General features: G+C 37.9%; 1 protein-coding gene across 1 annotated transcript in view; it reads left to right on the forward strand.

Moving 5' to 3' along the window:
• Nucleotides 1-1,851: 1,851 nt before the first annotated feature.
• The window catches only part of LOC306843913 (polypeptide N-acetylgalactosaminyltransferase 14-like), a 65,533-nt gene continuing 42,035 nt past the window's right edge, over nt 1,852-25,349 (forward strand). Inside the window, exons 1-3 of the mRNA XM_079375627.1 lie at nt 1,852-2,116; nt 8,641-8,810; nt 21,274-21,372. Of these exons, the coding sequence (XP_079231753.1) occupies nt 1,982-2,116; nt 8,641-8,810; nt 21,274-21,372 (404 nt within the window). The 5' untranslated portion in view covers nt 1,852-1,981. The remainder of the gene's footprint in view (nt 2,117-8,640; nt 8,811-21,273; nt 21,373-25,349) is intronic.

Here is a 25,349-nt window from a genome sequence, read left to right on the forward strand (position 1 = left end):
ATACTCAACCTTTGGCATATGGCATAAGAGCTAATTAGAACTATGCTAATGTGCTCCCTCAGGCCCAGCGACTGAAGAGGAAACCAACTATGTGCTTTGATATATCTGTCATGCTTCAGCAGGCGCTAACAAGGATGACTCTGAGACACTACAGACCCAATATAGGTCTGTATTCTTCAAACTTAATTTTTACAGGTAGTCTTATCAGTTTTACTTGGCTTTCAGTGAATTATTTACATTTAGCTTTTATACATTATACTTAAAAATAATGGTTCCAGGGATTTTCACAGTCATTCCATTGAAAATTCTTTGGAACTTTTCAGTAAACAGTTCTTTAAATATTTTAGTAGTGAAGAACATTTTAATATTCTAAAGAACCTTCTTTGTTAGAACTTTTGTGGAATGGAAAGGTGGAAAGGTTCAATGAATGTTCTTCATGGAACCATCGATGCCAACAAGAAACCTTGGTAACACTTTATTTCCTTGTTACACGTTACATACTTACTATTATAATAACAATAAATTATGCATAATTACATGCAAATAACCCTAAACCAAACAATAATCCTAACCCTAGCCATATAGTAAGTACATGCAGTTAATTAATATTACTCAGTATGTATAATTACACTGTAACAAGGACACCTTAAAATAAAGTGTAACCGAAACCTTTATTTTTAAGAGCCTGTGCAGATCATATGGGAAATTATTTAGTTTTTAAATATAGCTGTTATAAATTAATTGATTAACAGTCCTTGATGATCCTGGTGTCCTTGAGCAAAGCTTAATTAATAATTTGTCATTTACCTGTCAATTTTGTCCTGACTGTCTTACAGTGTGCTTATTTAAGATGGTCCTCCTAAGGTTAAGTGCCCTGTTTTAAGGATGAAATGGTGATGGATCAACTTAAGTCTCAGCCTCAGTTGGCACATCCACCTACAGTCTGTACACTGGCTCTCTGATGCAGATTGTGTTACAAGAAGAGTTGTTCGAAATCGTTGGTTTCAATCTGATTGGCTGGCACTATGCAAAATCTGGGCATCAAGGCCAAAGGAAAACATCCACCTGGAATTAAGTGTTTACTAGGTTAGTGACATCAAATGTTACAAGCAAAATGGCCTGCTCTGCTTTGTTAGTAATGGGCTGATACTTATATGTGAATGAGGTTTTCAATGTGGTTATCTTATATGCTTAAATAGCTAGAGTAATATTTCATGTTTTATTTTATATTATATTCTAATATTTTAAATAAAGTGACCCATAAATGACAAATAGCCTAAAATCAAAATCTCTTATTAGACAACCTTTGTGTAGTCTACCTAATCAGACCTTTCCTGTCTAAGTGGAAAAAAAATCCGTTAGTTGTTTAGTCAATGGTGATTACAAGAAAAAAAATCATAGATTGCACTCACAATGATTTTCATTTTCTAGCCTGTAATAATTTATATGTGCGAATTGCCTTAATTATAGTAGGCTAATCATAAAAATGTCCATGACTTTCCATTTAAGTGCTTTTCCCTGGCTTTGCAAGACTACAAATCGCTACTTACAAAATCCTCTGATATTTCCAGACGTCCCATCGCAGCGGGAGCCCTGCTTATTGTAAGCTCATTTCACAAATAACGAGAGAAATTCAGAGCGAGTCTACCTACTGCGTTAGAAGCGCATCAAGAACAGGTCCGTAAAAGCGCTGTTCCGCGGTAGGTGGTGCTAAACTCATTCACATTTAGTCGGTACCTCGGTGGGTAGTCGGTACACAGGATGATTTTAATCGCGCTGGACAGCGTCCAGCGTCTAGCGTCACTCACAGTCTCAGCAAGTCAGCGCGCTGCGCACGAGAGCAACAACCTCATTCCTGGATATTAGGCACTAGGGGCAAGTGCGCGAGCGCAGCGCGCGGGAACAATTCGCTTTCGTTCTCGGAGAGAGGAGCGCGCGAATGGTTTTCAAACTGAAATGATTCGTTAACGGCAGTTTGAAAATGAAGAGGTTTTCTCGAAAGCTGACTTTAGCTCTCGCAGCGCTGTTTTGGATAGCCGCTTTACTCTATTTCATACTGCTGAATAGCCGCAAAATACTACCTGACCAAAGAAACCAGCAACCGCAAGTCAAAGAGGTGAGTGATACATCATGATATGTTAGAAATAACACGCCTGAATTGATTTGGGTGGTTTATTGTGTTTAAAACCTGTCAGTAACTCTTTAACTCTTTGGTTTTCGTGTTCTGACAGAAAATATTTGTAAAGGTGCGTCACTTTTGCGATACATGAGCCTACAATAAAGGGAAAAACAGTCCAATATGTAGGCTAGTTGTTGTTTTTTTGTATCTTGTTGGGTGTGGAAAAGAGGAAGGTTTAGTCAGATTAATTCCTTGTCTGAACTTATTTTGAACCACAAGGAGAAATTTAGCTTACTTTTCCCTCGGGAGACGAAATAAAATGCTTTGCGATAACCTTTTCACATGTGTTTGTTGACAAATGTAATTCTGTAATAGCCAATTTAGTCTCTTTTACTATTCAAGCATGAATTTATCAGTAAGTATGATGGACGCACGGAAATGGCTTTAATGCAAGTGCGTACAAGAGGGAGCAGATATTCAATCTAGATTATTGAGTCAAAAGTAAATATTTAAATAGAATGAAAGAAATGGTTGTAATTAACGCTATAAACGAACCAGGAACATTTGTACTTCTGACATTTGCTTTCATCAGCCACTTTTTGACTCCCCACAGGAAAGACAAATCACAAATGAGATCTCTCCCATTTGTTTCTCATAGACAGCAATGAGTTTTATTAAGGTTTATTTCTTTAGGAGAAAGTGTCCTGTTTTCCCTTGACAAGTAATAATCTCACATGTGGTTCATCTGGTCTGGAGTTTCAGAAAATTGTCTGTTTGCCATGAAGTCTGAGATTTCAGCATGAACTCAAAAATCAAATTATGTGCACTATGTTATCCACAATCATTTTATATCTCTATATTCGTACTGTAAGCAGCTGTCTCTATTTTAATAATCTTTGAGACATTTAAGGAGAAACACTTGGGACAAAATTGATTCTCAAAGAACTACATTAAGTCTATCAATAAGCAAACTCAAGATGTTCGAACTATATACTTTTCTATATATTTCTCTACCCTTAAGACTAATTCAAGATTATGTTTCCTATTAAGATGTAAGATATATAAGGGCTATATAAAATTGTTAGTTTCATGTGTGAGATTAAATACTTAGTGATTGAAGCAATGAATAGTTCTGTTGTTCTGAAGATACTGGATTTTACAAGGAGGCACCAATCAATTAATAATTCCACAATTTCGTTCGATATCAAGACTAAGACAGAAAGTAATGGGAACAGAAGGTCAAGGATATTCACAAACAATATAAAGAGAGATGATGCACATATGTGTTGCATTAATAAATAGATATTAATAAATATCTGCTGCATTGTTGCTGTAGGATGCGTAAATCTGCAGCAAATGCTTGTACATCTTGTAAGTCAGTTTTTCATTCAAACAGCGGCTGGTATATGACAATAAAGTATCACTGAGGGTAATGGGGTATGAAACATGATGTATAGTGTAATATATCTCAACACTGAGCAACACTCTACAGGAATGGAAATATGAAAAAAGTTTGCATATGCTCCTTACATCTATACAGAGACAATGATGGACTTTTTATGGTATAATGACTGGATACCTCAGATGAAATGCAGAAAGAATTCTTAGCTGGTGGATGCTTCAGTAGTGATCTCTCTTCTAGCAGTTTCTCTGTGCATCCTTGTGCGAGTAAAACAAAAAAATAAGCTAAACAGTTAATGTGGCCTTGAAAACCGCCAGGAGATCGATTTTGCAGACACTCCCCCTTTAAATACAACTAAGCGCTGGGAGAGAAATGTCTACTTTAGTATTCTGTGTTGAACATCATGTTTCCATTTGCTGTTTGCTTCAATATCTATTTTCTGTAATAACCCTGACAGGGAAGGCCGAACCTGCAATAGCTGTTATTGGCGAGGAGGAATGTGAAATACAGGGTTGGCGCAGCGGCTGTTGAGGTGAATGCGGTGTGTGTCACGGTGGCCAGTGTGTTCAAACCATTCATCAAATGGTGGTGACATCTCACTCAGATTCGATGGGGAGATACTCCCCCATCAGCAGAGTGATGCATTATCTTTATAATGGTAAGGGAGGACTAAGATCACCCATGACATCTGCTATTACCATGATTCATGGCAGATATGTCCCACAATACAGATTACACAAGCAGACAGTGTTGTTGTGGGGTATATTCACAGAGGCTTCGTGTCACTGGCGTTGAGGTGTTAGACCGGACAGATGGAGTTTGATGGACTCATCATTTGCCTGCACATGAATTCTGACAGAACATTGGAATGAATCATTTTTATGCAACACCGCAGACCAATTTTAGTCATGCATGGCTTCTGTACCTGCTGAGAGTGCTGAAAAAAGGAGCAGGATTTCAAAAGAAGTTCAGATGTGTGGTTTTGTGCATTGCAAGAGGGCAGAGGCTTTGGTGGAGTAGAACGCTCTATAAAAAGGACCCACACAACCACACATACAGAGTACAGACGACAGGACAGGGAGGATCCAATTACCACTTCCTCAGTCTGCCCTCCTCCTCTCATTAGAAGGCTGAGCTCTGTGGGAGCCGGGGAACACTGAGCCCCAAACGTGGAACAGCTCAAATGCCCTGATCAGTGACTGTGGAGCATCAAGGAGCTAATGATTTCAGCAGGGAGTGTGGGGGTGGGTGCGCGAAAGCTGCCTTTTGAAGGCAAATAAAATTGTTAAGCAGATAGGAAATCTGACACATTGATTCAGAACCTGTCATGTTTTTTTCATGTGCTAATTAAATTCTGTTTCTATTACTGAGTATGCTTAATCATTAAAAGAGTTCATTTTTGCAGTGAGTCATTCTGCCCTAATCCAAAGTGTCTAGATTAACAACAATGTTGCATTTTTACTAGCGCTCTCACCTTTTGTCATTTAAACATTAGCTCAGCCTGTAGGCTTGACATGTCGCTTTAAATTTGCTAGGCTGGTTTAGACAAACTCAGAATGGATGAAGTGCCTGTGGTGTTGTGAGTAATAAGAACTAAAGACTGGACCATACTAGGCATAATATACTCCACAACTTTTTTTGTAGTATGATCATTGCTGATTACCAAAAGTCAGTTTGCAGATTTTATGCAGTCCCGTTTAATACATTTCACAGAAAATTATGTAGTGTATATTTGTTTAGCTTCAGACTATGAATCCATCCAGTCAGAGGATATCAAACATATTTAATATTTTAGCCGATTTTAGAACACACTAGTTGCATCCGAAATTACATATCATCCGAAATCACTCAGATGATTTCGGATGATATGTAAAACTTACTTTGTGACAATTAAAAACATCCGCCATGTTGTTACTACCAGTGTCAGTTGTGCTGCTTAACTGCCATTCACAACTCGTCTCCCATGACCTGATGAGATGGTAAAGTGTCCATCAGATGTGTACTTCAATCTTGGCAGAAGTAATCTGGGTACTTTCCAACGTTTTGCTGGATGGATGGATGGATGGATTTTTTTGTATATTGTGAATTTTGACATTCACATTTTTTATTTTTATTTTGCCTATTTTTAAACATACTACAAAGAAATATCTCAGTTTTGTGAGAACTATGGGAGTTTTGGGAAATACAAGTTAGAGATATTTAGTAAAATGTGGCCAAGTATGGTGACCCATACTCAGAATTTGTGCTCTGCATTTAACCCATCCAAAGTGAACACACACCCAGAGCAGTGGGCAGCCATTTATGCCATTCAAGGCCTTGCACCTTAGTCATGGTATTGAGGGTGGAGAGGTGGGTACATTCACTCCTCCCAACTACAATTCCTGCCGGACCTGAGACTCAAACTCGCAACCTTTGTATTACAAGTCCGACTCGCTAACCATTAGGCCACGACTTCCCCATTTGTGCTCTGCATTTAACCCATCCAAGTGCACACACACACACACCGTGAACACACAACCGGAGCAGTGGGCTGCCAAATTGCTGCAGCACCCGGGGAGCAGTTGGGGGTTCGGTGCCTTGCTCACCCCAATAATGGTATTGAAGGCAGAAGAGAGCACTGGTTATTCACTCCCCCTACCTACAATCCCCGCCGGACCTGAGACTCGAACCCGTGTCTGTTTTCTGTTCATTCTGTCCACTTGTGTCCAAAATCGACTCCATGAGAGACTCGTTTGATTGGGGTCCCTAATTATTCAAATGTGATTTTGAAAATATGTAGTTTTGCATATCCCTAATGAGAACATTTACATATTGTTTGTATTATGAGAATGTGTGTATCTGCATTTCAATATCAGCCTGACTTTTAGACAGACAGAGACCACCAATATTATCTGATACTGATATGGCTTGGAGACCGAATTGGCGAGTGGAATTGAAAGCCCAGCCATTATCATGCTAAGCAGTCTAAAGAAACAGACATGTGCAATTACCCACCTCTATTACTGGCTGTAAAGATGCTGTTGTGGCTGTTGTGGCTGTTGTAAAGCAGCAGGCCATGACATCCCAAGCACACACGCAATACTGTGAAAAGGCGTGTGAGCTCACTGGTAAATTCTTAACTCATTGTGTTTACAATGCCCTGAAGTCCACTCACTCTAGAAGTACAATTTAATAGCTCTATATTAATGCTGTTGTTTTCTTGCAAAAAAGAGAGTATAAAGTTTCTTGAAATGATTCCAAATGGGAACTTTTAAGTCTAATTCACACTGCACTGACAGATGCAGACAAATGACAAAAAGACACGCTCATTGGGTTTTGTCAGATCAGTATGTTACCTCTGTTGGCTTTAGTTGGCACTTGTTTTTGCTGATTGAACATGTTGAATCAGTATTTGTCTGGTTTTGAAAAGTGATACTGTAATTGACCTATCGGTAAGCCCCTCCCCTTGAACACAGACTAGCCAATAGCAGTCGAGTATCAGTTGCATGGGAAGCGTAATTTGGACATCTTTCAGCACCATAGAGAAACATTAGAAGATCCGAAGCTTGCATCGATTTTATGGGGTTTATGCTTCAAAAATGGAAAAACGATGTGCCTGGGGTATTTGTAACACTGATTCCAGGTATCCTGAGAGGATAGGCAATATAATTTATTTTATTCTATTTCCTAAACCCAAACAAAACGTCCATAAATGTCCAAAATGTCTGTAAGCATTCAACTCTAATTCCAATGAAGACAAAAACTTTAATTTTCTTGTTGTCATACTCTCATTAAATTACAATTTTCATCTGCTCAAGCAGAACGGTAATGTCATCTTGTGTTTCAGCAAGGTATCTTTGGCTAAAACTAGCTAACGTTAAAAGTTAGTGAGTCCATGCTAATGTACAAACCTAAATAGCAAACTGTTCTTACGTCTTGTACAGTGTAGGGCAAAAACGAAAGTCTACATTTTGCTGTCTCTTCATATTAAACTGGTTAAATGTAAATTACTATAATCTTACCCTGCAGTACATGAACAGTGTTGATGCAGGATTTTTTCATCTGCAATTGTGACGACCGTAATATGAGACTTCTCCAGCTTGCATTGTGATCTATTAACCCTCGCTTCCAAATTAATACTCACAATATTTATTTTAAAATCTTTTATATATCCCTCCATGACATATTTAAGTACCATTTGAATGGTGGCCCTTCTGTGTATTATCATGTATAAAATTCTGTGCTTTTTAAAATGAAACAAAGATCATCATGTTCTCTGTATCCCCTTAGTCCTAATTAGCAATACCTCTGAAACTGCATCTGTCATAAACATGGCTTATTGATTTATGATGTGTGTTTTCATTGTAACATCCCTCGCTATTGTTATAAGCAGAATCTCTACACAAATTTGAATGCTAGTGGCTACTGCCAGTTATTTCCATGGAGGGCAGTAGCTGCATTTGGAAATGCAGGAGAGGAGGAGGCATCATCATCAGTCAGCATTCATACAGGCATCTGGGGAGAAACTAGCAACCTGCTGGCATGGGTAATCACCAGCCCCAACCATAACCAACAGCCTCCAGCCCCCTTAATGGTCTAACATCAGCAAAAAAGCTCAAGGAAATAATAAGTGGGAAAACATGGAAACTCTCAAGCTGCTGTCAGTGCAGAATGTGGAGGTTTATTCAATTATGATTGATATGGCCTTATGGATTTCAAGACGTAGTGTGTTCAACCCTCAATATTGGTGACTACAACTTGCTGTGTGCCTCATATTTTGAGGGGATTGGTGTGATGGTGCTGCAGAACGATGAAATATTAATGACTTTCTTATGATAATTGAGAATATTGCCTACAGCAACTTTGTTTACTTTTTCCCACTCTTTTAAATAGTTTACTGAACGTGTTTTTCCACCAAGTGAACATGCTCATATCATAGTCTTGGGTTTCGCAGTATATTATTATTATTATTTTTAGATTTGAAACTCAAAGATGCTAGGATTTCAGACCTATAGGGATGACTTATGTAACCTGAAGTGTCACTGACTTCAAGCATTTCTGTGGAACAAGATAATAGGCAGTGAAACATAAATAGGCTAAATAACTACAATTAATCTGCTGTGTTTCCATTATTCTGTAGATCTCAGATGCTGAGTGGGATGACCTGCTGGAAGAGTTTGAAGAAAAAAGCTACCTCAATGCTCACAGATGGAAGCCAGGCCAGGACCCCTACAGTCTGTATGCCTTCAATCAAAGAGAGAGCGAGAGAATCCCCAGCAACAGAGCGCTTAGAGACACCCGACATTACAGGTAAGCCCTGTGTGTGTGTGTGTGTGTGTGTGTGTGTGTGTGATCTATATATAATAACCACACAGTTCATATTAAATTAATGAAGGTGCATCTGTGAGTTCTTGAAAACTTTTCGAAAAAAAATAAGGATTAAATTTCATGAGCAACAAATTTATGAGTGGTTCATGGCTGGGTAGTGAGTGTTTCTCAGGTTCTCTAAGGTCGATATGCTATACTAGATCATGAAGCATTTACACCCACTAGGTTTGGGTTCCGTAAGATTTTTAAAGTTATTTTGAAATAAGAGGCTGCAGTTATTTGATCAAAAATATAATAAAACAGTAATATTGTAAGATATTATTACAGTTTAAAATAATATTTTTCCAATAAACATTTCTTTAATTAAAAAAAAAATAAAAATCTTACTGACCCCAAACTTTGGAATGGTAGAATAAGTTTTTGGTAGAATTATTCAAACGTTTTGAGATTGCTCTGTTGTATTATCAGCTTTTACAGGGTTCCCACGGGTCATGGAATTTCTGGAATATCATGGAATTTTAAAAGGTCTATTCCAGACATTGAAAGTCAGGGAATTTTATATATTTTTTGTCCAAGTCATGGAATATCAGGGATTTTTGTTCGTCAACTCCATTCAGTACTTGCGCGCTGTGACCGGTTTAAACAGCGTGTACAAACAGCAGCGTCTCGGACACGCGCGAGCCCTGAATTGGGTTTCTCACAGCATCTTTCTTGCGCCTGAATGGAAAAATATATACAAAAGTATAAAAATGCCCATCTTGGCAAGTAACTTTGTAGCTTTAACAATGATTAATCTATATTTAATTAGTCTGTAAACGGCCATTAACAGAGGCCAGAGATGCTGAAGACGGACGCAAAGAGGAGAAAATACCATATCAGGCAGAACAAGATTCAAAATGTGCGAAATATAGGAATCCTAAACATTGAATTTTATTTGAATGTGTTTCTGAGGGGAACTGGTTGTTTTCAGAAAAGTTTACACGGCGTTTTCTTTTCATCTTGCCTCTGTATAATGCATTTAAATGAGTGTTAATACGCGCAGCACTGCTGTGTTTATAGTGGTAACCAAGGAAATGCTTTATCACTGTTGCATAAGCGCCACCTGCTGTCAAAGAGTGAAATTGTGTCTCATTCAGCCCGTCTGCTGTTTCTGTTTCACGTGGCATGATTTCACAAAGCTAAAGTCACACCATTCTGTTTCTTCAGATTTTGAAATTATGCAGTCTAAAATAAATAAAAACATTGCATTTTTTTTGTTTTTTGGATTGATTCATGATTAAAATGCAGTGGTTGCCTTGCCACTAATTTCAAATGGCAATGCAAAATCAAGTTGCAACACAGAGTGAAGAATATGCAAATGTTATTTTATAAGTAATTATTCAATTCGCAACTGGCTATCACTATGTCAAATGCAGTCACCAGGCCACCAGGCTGTACCGGTTAACAAAGGCAAATATGCCAGAAAATTAAAATTTTTGGGAGCTTTGTACGGTGACCGAGAGATCTCAATGCATTGCAAATAGAAAAAACACTTGCAAATTAAGAAAACAACTTCCTCAATTTTACAACGCACACGCTGCAAATGCTCACAACACAACCAAAAAAAAAAAAGAAAGAAATGCACGGCAAATAGAAAAAAAACGGCTGCAAATTAAGAAAACAACTTTCGTCAATTTGACAACACACACGCTGCAAATGCTCACAACACAACCAAAAAAAAAAAAAAACGCACTGCATATAAAATTTATTTGGTTGTATTGTGAGCATTTGCAGTGTTTCTTTATTTGTTTGTGTTGTGAGCATTTGCACCACCTGCTGTCAAACTGATGAAGATATTTTCTTGATTTGCTGGTGCTTTTTCTATTTGCATGTGTTTTCTGAAGTTGCAGCGCTTTGAGCTCTTTGGCTACAAAATGACCTCTTCAAAGACTGAGTTTTAAAAAAAAAAGTGTAAAAAATATCAAAGAGCATTTAATGGTAAAAAAGCAACAACAACAACAAAAAAAGGCTCAGCACAACAGCGGCCTGTATTTCCATTCATTATAGGTCATGGAAATTCAGCTTTTTAGTCAGTGAAAGTCAGGGAAAAGTCAGGGAATTTGACATTTGACTTAGAGTGGGAACCCTGCTTTTAGCTCTATTTCAGTGATTGCACAGACAAAACTCTATTTATTCTACTGCACATTTGCCACAACCACTTTTTTCTCTCTCTGTCATATGCAATAGCCAGCAAATGAAAACTAACTAAAAAGAGGTGGATTGGTGCTGTTTCAGAAATTCAGTAGATATGATGAACTTGATTGTTAACATGCTTTCATTTGCATTGGTAATTGAGCTTCTTTGTGAATGCTCTCTGTGATATTTGGCAGCTCTCGGTGACAACATGACCTCATAGTATTTGTAGCTCATGAAATTAGACCGCTCCTGGCCACGATACATTTTTCACTCTCTGCAGCACTGTGGGAGGTCACTCACTCATTAGTGCATGTCACTTTTGTCAGTCAGACTGCCACATTTCTTTTTGCATCTATTTCTGGATTCTTTTCATGTTTACTATGTTTACACCTGATATTAACATCCATCTCGGTTAATCAGATCAGCTGTGACAGATTTTCTCATGTTAGCACCTTATGTGGCCACTTGTGAACAGATGTCTTTGAGGGGAATGTGTCATGTCGATTAAGTGCAAAAAAAATCCCCACAGTGTACCTTACAAATATACTAGAATTTTTAAGCTCAGTGCTAATGTTTTGCTTACAGGGATTCTCAGGTACTGTATTTGCATGTATTGAATGGGCTTTTCTAAGTTATTCTCTTTCAAAGCTACACTTAACCAACAATTTTAAATCTCTTTATTTTATTGCAATGGATGGTTGATAGATGAGTAGGCGGTTCTTCGTTGTTGTCCCAGACACTTCAGGATACATAATCAATTGCCCCTTTCACACAGTAATACCAGTAAATTGCTGTAAAATTACCGTAACGACTTTACCAGGAAATTCAAAAATGCGCTGATCACACAGGCAACTGTGTTCCGTCTTTTTTCCAGTAAAGCACCATTCACACATCGGTTTCAAATTACCGGTAAATTCTGTGACATCATTAAATGGAAATGACCTCTAATTGTCTGCGCATCCCGGTGTTGTGTTTGTAAACATCGAGGGGTAAATGCGGTCTGTGTTTTTGTTGATGTTTTCATTTTTGTGTCAAACTTTCACATTCATGCAACTTCTTTTGGCCAAGAGACATCGCATTACACGACTTCAAACACAGTTGTTATATCAGAATGTTATAATCTGCCCAGAGCTGTTGAAGTTTTAATTTCACTGCATTGGTCCGGAGTACATCTTATGTCAAGTTACGTCATTTGGGCTGCCTTGTTGAGCACAGTGGCACTGAGAAAATTATATTTCACACACTTTAAGCTCTTTTTTCCCAAATGTAATAGGATTAGTCCAACGAATCGTTCGGTTTGTAATGCGTACCGAACCGAAAGCCTCATATCGAATGGTTCAATTCAAGTAAGTTTATCGTTACACCCCTAGTGTTTTTGACTATCCCGGAATATGCTAAATCTACATGCGGAATATGTTAAATCCAAGTATAAACAGGGTCAAAGTCTCATGTATACACAACTGATGAATCTTTTATTTGCATTCCCTGAATAAACAGAACTTTGGTCATAACTTTCTCAGCATCATAGTCTCAGTTCATTTAGTCTGAGTCTGAGTCATTTACTTTTATGTAAATGAAAATGTAGGTTAGGCCCAGATGAAACATGCAGACATTTTTTGCAGTCTTTAGTTTTAATCACTTTTTTTTATTAGATAAAAAATAATATACAATAAAAATATAAGAGCAGTATACATATTAGTAGAGTAAGCTTATATTACAGTTAACTTACATCTTGTAACAGCAGTAACCTTATTGGGGTCTGGTAAACATCATATGGAGACGTTTCTGAGAATTGTAGATGTATTTCACAATGTGGGTCCACAGACCCACTCTTTTGTCAACAGAGAAAATGATTGACGAATGTGCCTTGGCAACTAACACCTAACCATGGGGTATTCTCAGCTGCACAGTCTCCAAAAAATGTGCAGGTATGTGTCAGGTTTATGAGAAATCATCTAGAGAGCTTTTGGGACCTCTCTAGTGGTGCAGTATTATTCTCTATAAAATAATTCATGCTGGGGCTGGGTGAAAGTAGAGAGAATCTCCGATAAAAGGAGAGGAGGCGGCTCATTATGCAGACCCAGTGCTCTAATGCTATACTCTCTCTCTTTCTTACCCTGTGTTGTCTATTTTCTATGTATCCCTCGTTTCTTCCTTCCTCTTACATGACTCAAATGCCTTTGTAATTACAGTAGGAACACCGCACTCATTGTTCATGCTGTTGACCAGTAGCAATATTGAAATTTCCAGGGAAATGCAATCAAAGTGCCAATGTTACCTCTTAACTAACTTCAGCTGAAATTGAACAAACAAAGGATAATTCTACCGTTCTGGCAGGAGCCACTTACCCCTTTTCCACCAAGGCAGTTCCAGTGCTGGTTCGGAGCAGAGCCAAGTTTCAAACTGGTTCTTTGTCTTTCGACACCCAAAGCACCAGCTCCGAACCAGGAAAAGCAGTTCGTAAGTAGCACCAAAACATTGCTGGGCTAGAAGGAAGAACCGCTTGCATCAGGGGCTGGGGGCGGGGCTACCGTGACCAACAAGATGACAGAAACTTTTGACCGCTATATTTGAAATAGTAGCTAAACACGAACATGTTGGATTTGCAGTGTTTGGATGCCGATGTAGGTTCGCAAAGCCATGAATATCAATAGCAATGCAACGTCATTGTTGATAGATTGTTTAGGCTTGTTCGGGATGGATCGGCGCTGCGCGGACCGTTCGGTGCGAGGCATCGGGGTACTGCGGGAGCGACTGGAAAGCAGACGGCTCTTTATGCTTTTGGATCGCTCTCGCGGTGCTTTAGTGTGTTGTGTGGCGATCGATTGATCAGTCTGCGTGGCACCGATGTACCTCGAACAAGTCTGTTGGTGCTGCCGTGGTCGCGCTAGTGAACCGAAACATGAAACGTATTCAGTGACGTAAGACCTGGCTCTTTATTGGCTCTCTAGCCTATGGAAAAGCAGCCGGTTCTTAAAGGGCTCGCCAGTTGAACCAACTAAGAACCAATAGCACTGGCTCTAAACTAGCACCTGGTTCCTGCTGGTGGAAAGGGGGTAACTGTTTCATTGTGGCTTTGGACATCAGCTTAGATGCAAGGTATTTGTTAGTGTTGACTATATTCGGTCAATAAATATAACCTTGCCCGATTTATGTTGTCGTTTAACAAGCTTCTTGGATCTTGCTGCATTTTCTCATACTGCATGATCAGATTAGAGTATATTAAGCAACCTAACATGGGTTATGCTTCCGCACTGAACATTTGCACGCAGTTTACAAATTCCTTAAGGTGTCTTCAGGCAAGCTTAGTCCTATCAATGTGGAGAAGGCAAAACATGCTACGTCTCAGACTAAGCATTCTATCAAATGCAGAATGAGACTTTGACAGCCATCTGTGGCAAGACCCTGGTCCTTTCACTTAGCCTGGTGCCTGAACCTCATTTTGCTGCAGAGAAAAGAGCCACCACCAGAGGAAATTAGCATGAACCTCAATTCAGAAGGACTTCCATTTCTCAAGGGCTAATAACTGATAAGCTCAGGCGCCAGGAGCTTTGCAAATGTTGTTCATTAAAGCTGGCATTTATTCAATTCAAAAAGAGGCATCAGAGTTACCGTGATGAAACACCAAGGAGGGGGTGGAATATAACCATAGCAAATATGGTCTGTAATTTTTAAGATTACTAAAACACTATAGCTTGACTTTTAGTTTTTTGACTATAGTTTGACTCAAAGTGAAGATTCTGTAAAGTGCACTTATGTTTTTACAGTCTACTTGGCACCTGATATCTGGAAAACAGGATATTTTCAGGATGTCCAGTTTCAAATTGTTACGTTTTATACAACAGTTAGTGCTGGTCATTGAATCCTCAAATGATTGGTCATATAGCTGCTATAATGCTATAATATTCCAACAGCACTGGAACTTTGTGGTATTTCAGTGACTTTTTCTGCTTTTTATGAGCGAGTCATTGAATCATTAATTCTGTTGATTTGTTCAAAACACTGATTTGTTCAGGAAACAAGTGACTGTCTTTATGAGTGAGTCATTGAGTGAGATGAAAATATTTACATTTTGTAAAACTGTCACAATATCATTTATGTTTCATTCTAACAAAGCAAATCCAGTTACATTCTAACACTATAAATGCATCCCAGGGCAAAAATGTAATAATAAAAAATGAATGATATGAGCCATTTAAATTTTAGATTTGGTCTGAGATCATTTTATTCGTTCTTTGATATCCACATTTGGCAGACATTTATTGTTGTAAAACTACCTTCATTTCTTGATGAATGTAGTTAGGGACTGGACCCTTTTACAGCCATTTACAAGTGAAATGTTACTGTAATTCAGTGAGTTATGGCTGTTGTATAATGACATTCAAATAGCCCACATGGCTGTCAGGATTGTGGACTGTTTTGTGTGTGTTTTGCTCCCCATGTGTTCCTTGTGACCCAGTTTTTCCCAGTTAATTTGATTCCAGGTGTGTCTCGTCTTCCTCCCTGATTACCCTGTGTTTATAAGCCCCAGTCCGTGCAGTTAGTGTTTGTCAGTTCTTGAATGTCTTCCCTGCGCTCTATGTTCCTCGTTGGACTATTAAAGACTCTAGATTTTCTAAATTCCTCGTCTCCTTGTGCCATGCTAAAGTGTGACAATGGCAGTGGTGAAACTATGAATTTGTAAATCAATACAGTGTCAGCAACAACAATCAATAGATCTCTGTAATGACATGAAGCCATTATGCTAGCACCCACAGACTTTTTTAACATTGCAAGCAGGGGCATTATGCACTCTTTTTTTTTTGAGGGGACATGAGTGAAGGTGGAGGGGTTGCTCGTCATGCTTGTCATGTGACACAGCAGCCATATATAAGTATAACTGATATAGGCTCATGTTTTATTTATTTTTTTCCTTTTCATTGGAAATACTCCCAAATGTGCTAACTATATCATTAAATATCTCTATTCTCAAATCTGAATAATGGGCAATGGGCAAAGTAGCCTAATAGTGTAATCTATTAACTGCGCATAAAAACCTGTCTTTTTACTTAAGTACCAGATATGGGTGTCATGCCATAAAATATTTTTAATATGACTGACTTTATATTTAATGTAAATTTAATAAAAACATTGTAATTTACTAATTATAACACTTTCATTGTACAGAAAGAACATTTACCGTATCAAAGAACATTTTAAGTACTCTCAAAAATTATAATCACTGAAGATGTTTACACAGCTGAAATGAATATCCTACTTACATCGTACGCACATCTGCACTTTGTTGTTTCTGATGATAGAATTCGTCAGAGAGCACAATTCCTTCAGCGAGCGAGTGAACAAAACACCGGCATCAGATTGGTTATTGCATTCGTAAGATCAACAGAATCATGTGATTGGTTAGAATGTGCAGCGCTGTCAAAACGCGTCTGCCTCTGACTCGGTGCCAGCAGATTTGAATTTATCAGCTGATGCTATGCCGCACTGCACGCTCTAATCACGCAGGTGTGATTGTATGAAATATAACAAATATTATTTGGCTATTTTTTTGTCTGTTGGAAACTGCATTCAAAATCCACTTGGCTCAAAAATCTGAGGGGGCATGTGCATTTACTCACAAAGGACAAAACATTGAAATTATTTTGTTTTGTTCCTAATTAGCAATAAGTTTGAAAAAGTTGCCGTTTAATATCTTCCTTCCAGCATGATTTACAGAATTTCATTTACGCCTTTATGACTTGCGTTTTAGGTGTTATATTAGAGAAGTGCCATTCTTTCTTCTAATTAGAGTCAACCACCCTGTATCTACTCCCACTGCTGAGTGATGATGGTCATGTGCATGTGGCAATCCTGAGAGGAAGAGCCTCAGATCATCAGCAGTAGCCAATTAGACAGTGCACTCACACCAGCATCCTTCCAAATCAAGCACAGGCCCTTTAAAACCGATGATCTTATGCTCATTATCAACTCGAGAGACCATGATATCTCCAGTTTTCCCTCTCGTTTCCTGTTAGGTCTCCACTGCCTTATCAATAAAATGGACAAAACTGCTTCTTTTGGAGGTCTTTGGATATTTTGGGCCATCGACTGCATGTGAGCATGTTTAATTTTCATCGTAGCTCAAGCTTAACGTAAGACATGCTGTCTCCTGGGCCTTTCAGGCTTACCAAGGTTGAAGCAGTGTCACTCGGTTCCCTAGAGCTCTTAGATATCCTATTGTGTTTAATAACAAAAGCAGCACCTGAAGGACATTCGCATCTCCACAGAGAATCTGAGACATGAATGCATATTTTTGAGATAAACTTCCTCGTCGGGTCTTATCATTGTTCTGTGTATAATAAACAATAAAACATATGCAAAGCAATTACTCAGTAGAGCAGCATATTTAATTAGCTCTTACTGCCTTTTCCTGTTTGTCATATGCAGTATTTCTATTGGTGAGGCCATATGTTGTGATTTTTGTCCAGCAGTAGCAATCTCTAGGAAAGTGAGTTGGATACATCATAATGAGAAATGCTAAGACCACATTCCCAGTTCCCAATTTTCTCAGGGACGCATCCATCATTTTGGCGAAATATCAAGTACACAGCAATATGGTTCCCCTCTCCCAGATGTTGTTTTCTGACAGAAACTCTAATGATGTTCTGTGTTTTGCTGTTTAAAGCATCCCCCTATCTCAAAAGACCTTGAGCTATAGCTGCATTGAGCGATGGATCCCGCTCCCAGGCTGCCTCCAGTAGAGGCTTCAAACAGCATATAAAGCTGTGAACACAGCCCTTAGCTCATAAAGTGTGTTTAAGGCTGATCTAACTGTATTCATGAATAAGCAAAGCAGGAATATATATGTACTTGATTCTAAAGCAAATTTATCATGACTGTTTAACCCCCAAAAGTTTTGTCATAAAACATAAATACATCTGCACTTTAGAGTATATGTGTTCCTCCAACCGAGCGCTGATTCTCTGATTACACCATTTTAAAGTCTCTGGCTTGTCTAATGATTGGTGAAATCTATATCATGTTATTTCACAGTTTGACTCAATATTTAAATGATCGCATTAGAGTGAAAAAAAAGATGGAAAAGGCCTAAATTACACTCTGCTAATGTAGTAAACAGTCAATTTCAGTCAGTTCACACTTTTTCAATAGCAGGCTTTCCAAGTGAACTGCCTACGTAGGCAGCATTACAAAACATCATTCACAAGGTCCTTGATGCAAAGACTTCCAAAAGCTAGGCAGCGTAACTTGGATACCTAATCGACCGTTTTGACCCAATATTTGTATGTTTTGTATGTTATGCTTATTAGAATTTGATTGTGAGCTTAGTTACATATTAAGAGCAAACTTTTTTGAAATAAGTTTTGTGTCCAGTATCCTCTATGTGGTTTGCCTGAGAAAAATGTGAGACTGCCTGTGTGGGCAGCAGACAGCAAGGCAGCTCACCAGGTTGGAACAGAGCCATTAATTAAGTAAGCCATATTGAGCACAAAATTAAATATAAATTCACTTAGGTGATTATGATGTAAGTATACTGCTTCTAATATAACTAATTTAAGAAGGTTTGAATAGTGGGTTTACATGAGACCAGTGTTAATTTTGGCAGGCATTATCTTTTATTTTATTATCTTATTTATCTTGAGACTAAAATGCTTAGTCATTTTAGTCTTTTGAGTTTTAGTCTAGTTTTAGTCGAAGAGAAGTCATTGCATTTTTGTCAACTTTTAGTCATTACTTTTAGTCAAACTAGTTACCAATATTTATTAGGGATGCACAATATTATCGGACTGATATCGAAATCGGCCGATAATGACTTTAAATGTAAATATCGGCATCGGCCTGACATGCAAATTTATGCCGATATGTCTTGCCGATAAGGGGAAGGGGTTAACTCGCATGTGCTCAGGGTGTGCTAGCGATTAGATCACGTCAGCAATGTGACTCATTCTTGAAGCAAAGTTTTGTCTGAATGATGAATAGATTGACTGTTTTGGATCGCTGCATTTAATGTGTGAAGGCATGTACAGAATGACGCGTTCGGTGTGGGATAGAGTAAACAGTTATAGCACAAGCAGGGGCAGCAGTGACAGCCTCCCCCAGGTCCTATGTTCGGTAAGTAGTTTTAATAGTAGGGGCGCAGTTGGCCTACTTCTAATTAAATTAAAAGTAAAATAGCCTACACAAATAACATTTAGACTGTGTTTTTGATTAAATAAAGCAGTAATTGATGTAATAAAATAAGTATGTTTTGATTTAATGGTCAGAAGCTATAGCTTACATGAAAAAAAAAATCACAAACATGACACTTGTAAATTAAATAATTTTATATATACTGATTTATTCATTAATGTGTAACGTTTTATTTTTTAAACAAATCATGAGCTCTAAAAGATTTTCAGATTTTTTACAACTCTTTTGTTTTAGATCTACAAATGTTAAATCTTAAAATAAAATATTAGGGTTAACACTGCATCTTTCTGGGGGAAAAAATGCAGCGATTGATTTAGTTGATTTATATTTATTTTCAAAGCTTCAATGTACTTGGTGTTGTTTCCAAACAAAAGGAAATATATCGGCATCGGCATCGATATCAGCCAAAATGGGTTGAAAAATATCGGCATATCGAATATCGGCAGAATTCCAATATCGTGCATCCCTAATATTTATTTTGGTACCTATTTTATATGTAGTCTTCAAACAAAAATAGTCATTAATTCTCTCTTTAGACCAAATCTGTTATTAGTTTTAGCAGAAAAATGGTTCGTTAACGAATATTTTTCGTCTCGTCTTCGTTGACGAAATTAATACTGCATGAAACCACCATAAATCTTTGGTTTAGTAATAAATTTTTTTTAGTGATGTTCACAGATGTATGTGCTTGTGTAAAGATAATGCTTTATTATGCTCAATGTTAATGTTAATATTATGCACAACAATGTCTGTCCACTTTTTTTTTTTAAGTACCATTGATTCTGGAAATGTTTTTTCACATTCCCATTTCCAAGAAATCTTCTATAAAGAGCTCTCAGTCATGAACCAAAACAGTAGCTCCAAGATTAATCAGTTTTTTTTTTATTAAAAAAACTGATGGAAACTACTTGTCACATGAAGCATTTTGAGTGATGTAATTCATTCATTCATTCACTTTAATTAAAACACAAATGTTAAAATAAAAAAGTACAGTATAAAAACAATTAATTTTAAATATTCATTTACAAATAGGATATATTTAAATGTTTAGATAACATTACATCGCTCTCTCTTACTATGCTTCATGACAATGGGTGGCCAAAGCGTAACAATGCATTGCATTTCATAAAAAAATGTATTAGAACTGAAATGACAATTTTAACAACAATTTCTAAAATAGGCCTATTTCTAGAGCTCATCTTGCACCCCATCTTGAAGGTCAGATGTATTTTTCTCCATCTGTGTGAAAATGAAAAAGATCGTTGAAGAACAAATGTGTGTATAGATTGGGAGCACCCCATCCTGTCTGAAACTAGGACACAAGCTCCCTACAAAGGCTATCCTCTGTCTGTTTTTACTCTCTGTAGGCTATTCTCATACACCAAGGCCAAATGGCTCAGTGGGTAACCTGTTTTTTCCATCTTCCAGTAGTCAGTATACAGTAGTTTTATGTTTTAAGTCGGTAAGGCTATGTATTCTTTATGACATAACACTGAATTGGTCATTTTGATCTTTAGTATTTTCTTTTTCCATTGACACTCTTTACAACCAAAATCTTGAGTCTCCGGTATTTCTGAGATGGAGCACTGCAGGGTAATGGTTGGTGTTTACCACAAGTCAGAATGGTCATCCTCAAAACAAAGTGCTTTTTACTGGCCCACTCCTTCTGCTGTTGGGGTGAAGCGAAAATGCTATTTATTTTTAATCAGATCCTCCATTATTGATGCTTTCGCTCCTCTGGGTTCTGCCTGCTGTCCTTTCCATTCTAACCACATGTTCCCTCTTCCTCCACACAACGGGGTGCTGTTGGCCTGTTAAACAGCAACATCTCTCTTAACCATGGCCCATGTTTTATGCTGTTTATTCTTAAGTGCTCACTGGATACTAAAGCACCTTAAAAACACTTGCTTTACACATTTCAGCAGATTCTGTTGTTCGCCATATGCTAAGGGATGACTTGACCTCCAACACGTTTGATTATTAAGTAGGTGTAAATTCAGCAAAGGTTTTGCCACACATTAAACTTGATGCTTAATTAGTACCACAGAGTCTCATTATTTTGACTCCCTCCTGTCTCTCCCAGGTGTACAACACTGCACTATGACCCCAACCTGCCATCCACTACCATAGTGATCACGTTTCACAATGAGGCACGATCTACCCTGCTGCGCACAGTTCGGAGGTAAGACTTAAATCCATCAGTTCCATTCTCATATGCTGCCGCTATGCATATTTGTACCTTTTCCTTTTGTGTCACAAAGAATACATGTAGCTTTTAGCCCCCATTGAGCTACATAAAACTGGGCACTATTATTTCCTTTTGCCTTATTCACTTTCAGACAAAATGTGCAAAAGTTGCACCTTCAGGGATATGACTGTTTGTCACTGAGGTAGTATTCTCAAAGGAATGCCTTTGTATGTTATTTATCCATAAAAGGTTCATAGTAGTACCTTAAAGATTTATATTATTATTCTAAAGTACTAATATGTGCATTTTAAGGTAGATAAGGTACAAATTAATGACCCAGTAGCAAGCTACCCAGCGGTACAATTATTTGCATTTTTTTTTCTGACAGTGTTGGTGCAGTTTCAATGTTAAAAAAAACCCACTTCACTTTCAGTCTTGTCCTTTGACCTACTGTAGGTTGATAGAGCACCGAGTAAGTCTTGCTGTAGCTCTAGGGCAAGGCACATGTCAATATAGCTTAGAAAAGGCCACAAGAGACAAAGAGTACATTTTAATCATCAGTTCCTAAACAGTTCATATTCATATATATACATAAAAGTGAAGCCTATTTTTAGGACAACACACATATTCTGTATAAGAAAATTAAGCCAATTTTTTTTTATCACTTTTTTTATTGCATTGAGACATTATTATTCCCATCTTCTAATTGCCATAATGCAAAATATTAATAATAACTATAATAGTATAACAATATTACAAAATTAAACTTTAATTTATATTTTTAGGTTTTTCTTAAATTTGTGTTGAAAGACATAAAAAAAAAACTATTATTTCAGTAATGAGAAACTGAGTTTGTTATAAATTTTTATGAAAATAATGTCACAATGCAAAATCATCTCAGTGTTCATATGGATAGCAGGGCTCCACACAAAAAAATCGAGTAAGGAGCCATTGGCTCCTATAAAAGAAAAACTTAGGCGCCAAATTATTTTTTTAGGTGCCACAGAATAAAAGTGGTTTATTTTATTATTATCATTTTATTCCCCCCCCCCCCCCCCCCCCCCCCTATTTTAACATTTCAATAATTTTGTCATGTGTTTATGTCTTTTCTTTTCTAGGCTTTATCAGCATTTTAATCCATCTTGTAGATGATCAGGTCGACCGGGGGACTAAGGTTCACTTAATGTGTGAATTAAATGTCTTTTACAACTTGAAATGTACAGTCACAAAGAATTGTTCGTTACACAGAATCTGTACCATGGACCATAAGCATCACTTGGCAACTGAGTGCAGTGCATCCTATAAATGTTGTCACGTCTTTCACACATTCAGTCTGTTTTTCTTCATTAGTAAAATGCAATTTTATAGGAGGAGTTGAATCATGTACAACAGAATAAGTAAAAATATTAATATGCAACAGCGCATAAATATAGCAAAACGCTCCTCTTTATAGTTATTTTTCTAGCTGACTGATGAGTTTATGGACACTGAGTGGTTATTCTGAGGTAAATGTATTACAATGCAATGTTTACAAGCTTTATACATTTCCTCAGTTTGAAACACTGAATGAGCTTTTACATAAAACATTTCAGTAAGTTGTACTATAGGCTTTCTTATTGCCTACCTTTTGATCATGTTCATTTCATAGTAGTACATCGAAATATATAATGGGTTCACTTGCTGCTTTAACTGAGGTGCTAAAGAGATCGTGCCTGAGCATTAAGTGCGATACTCTCCGCTCGCGCGATCCGGACGCATACACGGACCGTGTGGACGCGGGGTACTGGTGTTTATATTACCGAAAGTGTGCGCTTGTGGTCCGCATTAAAGAGCACCCAAACCGCATAATTTGAATTTCGTAGCATTTTAAAGCTGATACTTTGTTTATTAAAAAGTAAGACAGCACAAAGCTTTTTGCGATTACTGGATGGCAAGTGCGCTTCAAATAACAGGAAATCCATGCATTAACAGAACACAGCATATAGACTAAGATCTCGATAAGAAGAAGCCATATTAGTAATGATTATAAATGAGAATTGTTGACGATATTGCCAGTATGCACAGAGCTGATAGCTTTACCTGTTGAAGTTTGTTCAAGTTGTGCACGAAATAGACACGGCTTTTCTGCACTTGCACTTTGGGGCTGTTTACACCTGGCCACTTCATGCATTTTTTCCTGATCGGATAGCTATCTGATCCTGAAAAGACCAGGTGTAAATGCCGTCCGAAACGCTTTCGAGACGGATATAAATCCAATCGCTCGAACCACTTCAGGAGGTGGTCTGGGCGAAACCGGACAAGTGTAAATGCATCTGGTTGTTGAAACCACATATGGTAATTTTACTCCTCCCATAATATTAAAATAATAGATGTGTGAGAGCGTTTTATAGGCTATATGGCATGTTATAGTCAGATATGACAGCGCAATGCAACAAGCATCACCGCGGATGAGTAGCGGAGTATTTCTTAAGCAAGCGACGCGCAAACTGAATGAACCTGAAAGTAAGTCGCAGACGCTCAACACACAATCTTCTTCATTAAAAGTAGCGAGACTAGCCTATCTTTCCAGTGCTGATGCCGCGCACTCTCTTGTTGCGGTCTGTGATATTGAAATTAGCTGATAATTAATAAAATTATCCATTGCTTTCATTGACGTGAACTCCGTTATATTTGCATATGAAGCGGGAATTGAAGAACGGATTTATATCCGTTTTGCGAAGACACATTTATGTGGCCAAGTGTAAATGGGGAAACGTTTTAACAAATCATATAGATATCCGATCAGAGAAAATGCATGAAGTGACCAGGTGTAAACAGGCCCTTTCAGGTCTCTCTCACTGCGTTCAGCAGACTGTGTGCGGCAGAGACGAGGACTGTTTGAAACTCTTTTCCAGTAAAACTTTGATGCGCATCGTCTTATGTAAGTTTAATACGTGAACATAACAAAAGATGTGAGCGCAAAACAATCGGGAAAAAAGTCCTTTCATGCAAATTATATATAGTCGCCAGTGGCGACCTCAGCAAAAACTTCACTCGCAAATTAATATTTTTGGTCCCAAATGCGACCATTTTAGTCGCAGTTTGGAGCCCTGGATAGGCTTCATTTTCTTAATGGTTCTAGAAATATTAGGGCTGGGTGTTGCCAAATACCCAATGATAAAATACACATCAAAATTCCTACGTCACAATTGTCTGAGTTCACTCTTTTTTAGACTACTTGCTGTTACATTAATTGTGAATAAAAAATATATTGATTCAAGCACCTGAAGTGTCAGTGCAATACTGATGCATTTTCTGTATTGTAACTATAATATTAAAATTAAAAACTTAAATTAAATAAAATTAAAAGTTTTTAATTCAATTAATTTTGGTATGTTTTTGTTAGATTAAGTCAAAAACTGTTTTTGGAGCGTTAACAGTATCCAGGTGCAGTGAAGGAATGTGGTGTGAGGTGTTTCGCCCTGGAGTGTGTGGAATCTGAACTACTCTCATCACACATTAGTCACGGCAGCTCCCGTATATACAGCAGAAATGACTTCTGCCCTGCTTTAACCCTGAACCTTTGTTAAAGTTACCAGCCATTTAACAACAGCTCTGATAATAACGTCAAAATATCCTGTTGACTGACTAGATATGCACAGACACCTTGATGGCAAAGCAGTATTAAACCTTATCTTTCTATGACCTTTTCCCTATGTGGGGATTCTCTATCTCTCATGCGCATGAACGCACACAAACATCTCTTCACATGAACGCTCTCATAGACTAAGCATTTACACAGAGTGGGTTTGAAGTGTAGGCCCCAGGCAGTTTTTGATGAGTGTTGCTGCTGACAGAGGTTATTACTACAGGGGAGTCCTAAGAGGTGGAAGAGAACTTTTTGGAGCATTTCCTCAGTCTCTCCTTGCGGCTACTTATCAGGCAAAGGAGAGCGAATGAGAGAGATGTGCGAGGAGGTATGTGGAGAGGCT

This window comes from Barbus barbus (genome assembly GCF_936440315.1).
Source record: "Barbus barbus genome assembly, chromosome: 24".
Classification (NCBI taxonomy): domain Eukaryota; kingdom Metazoa; phylum Chordata; class Actinopteri; order Cypriniformes; family Cyprinidae; genus Barbus; species Barbus barbus.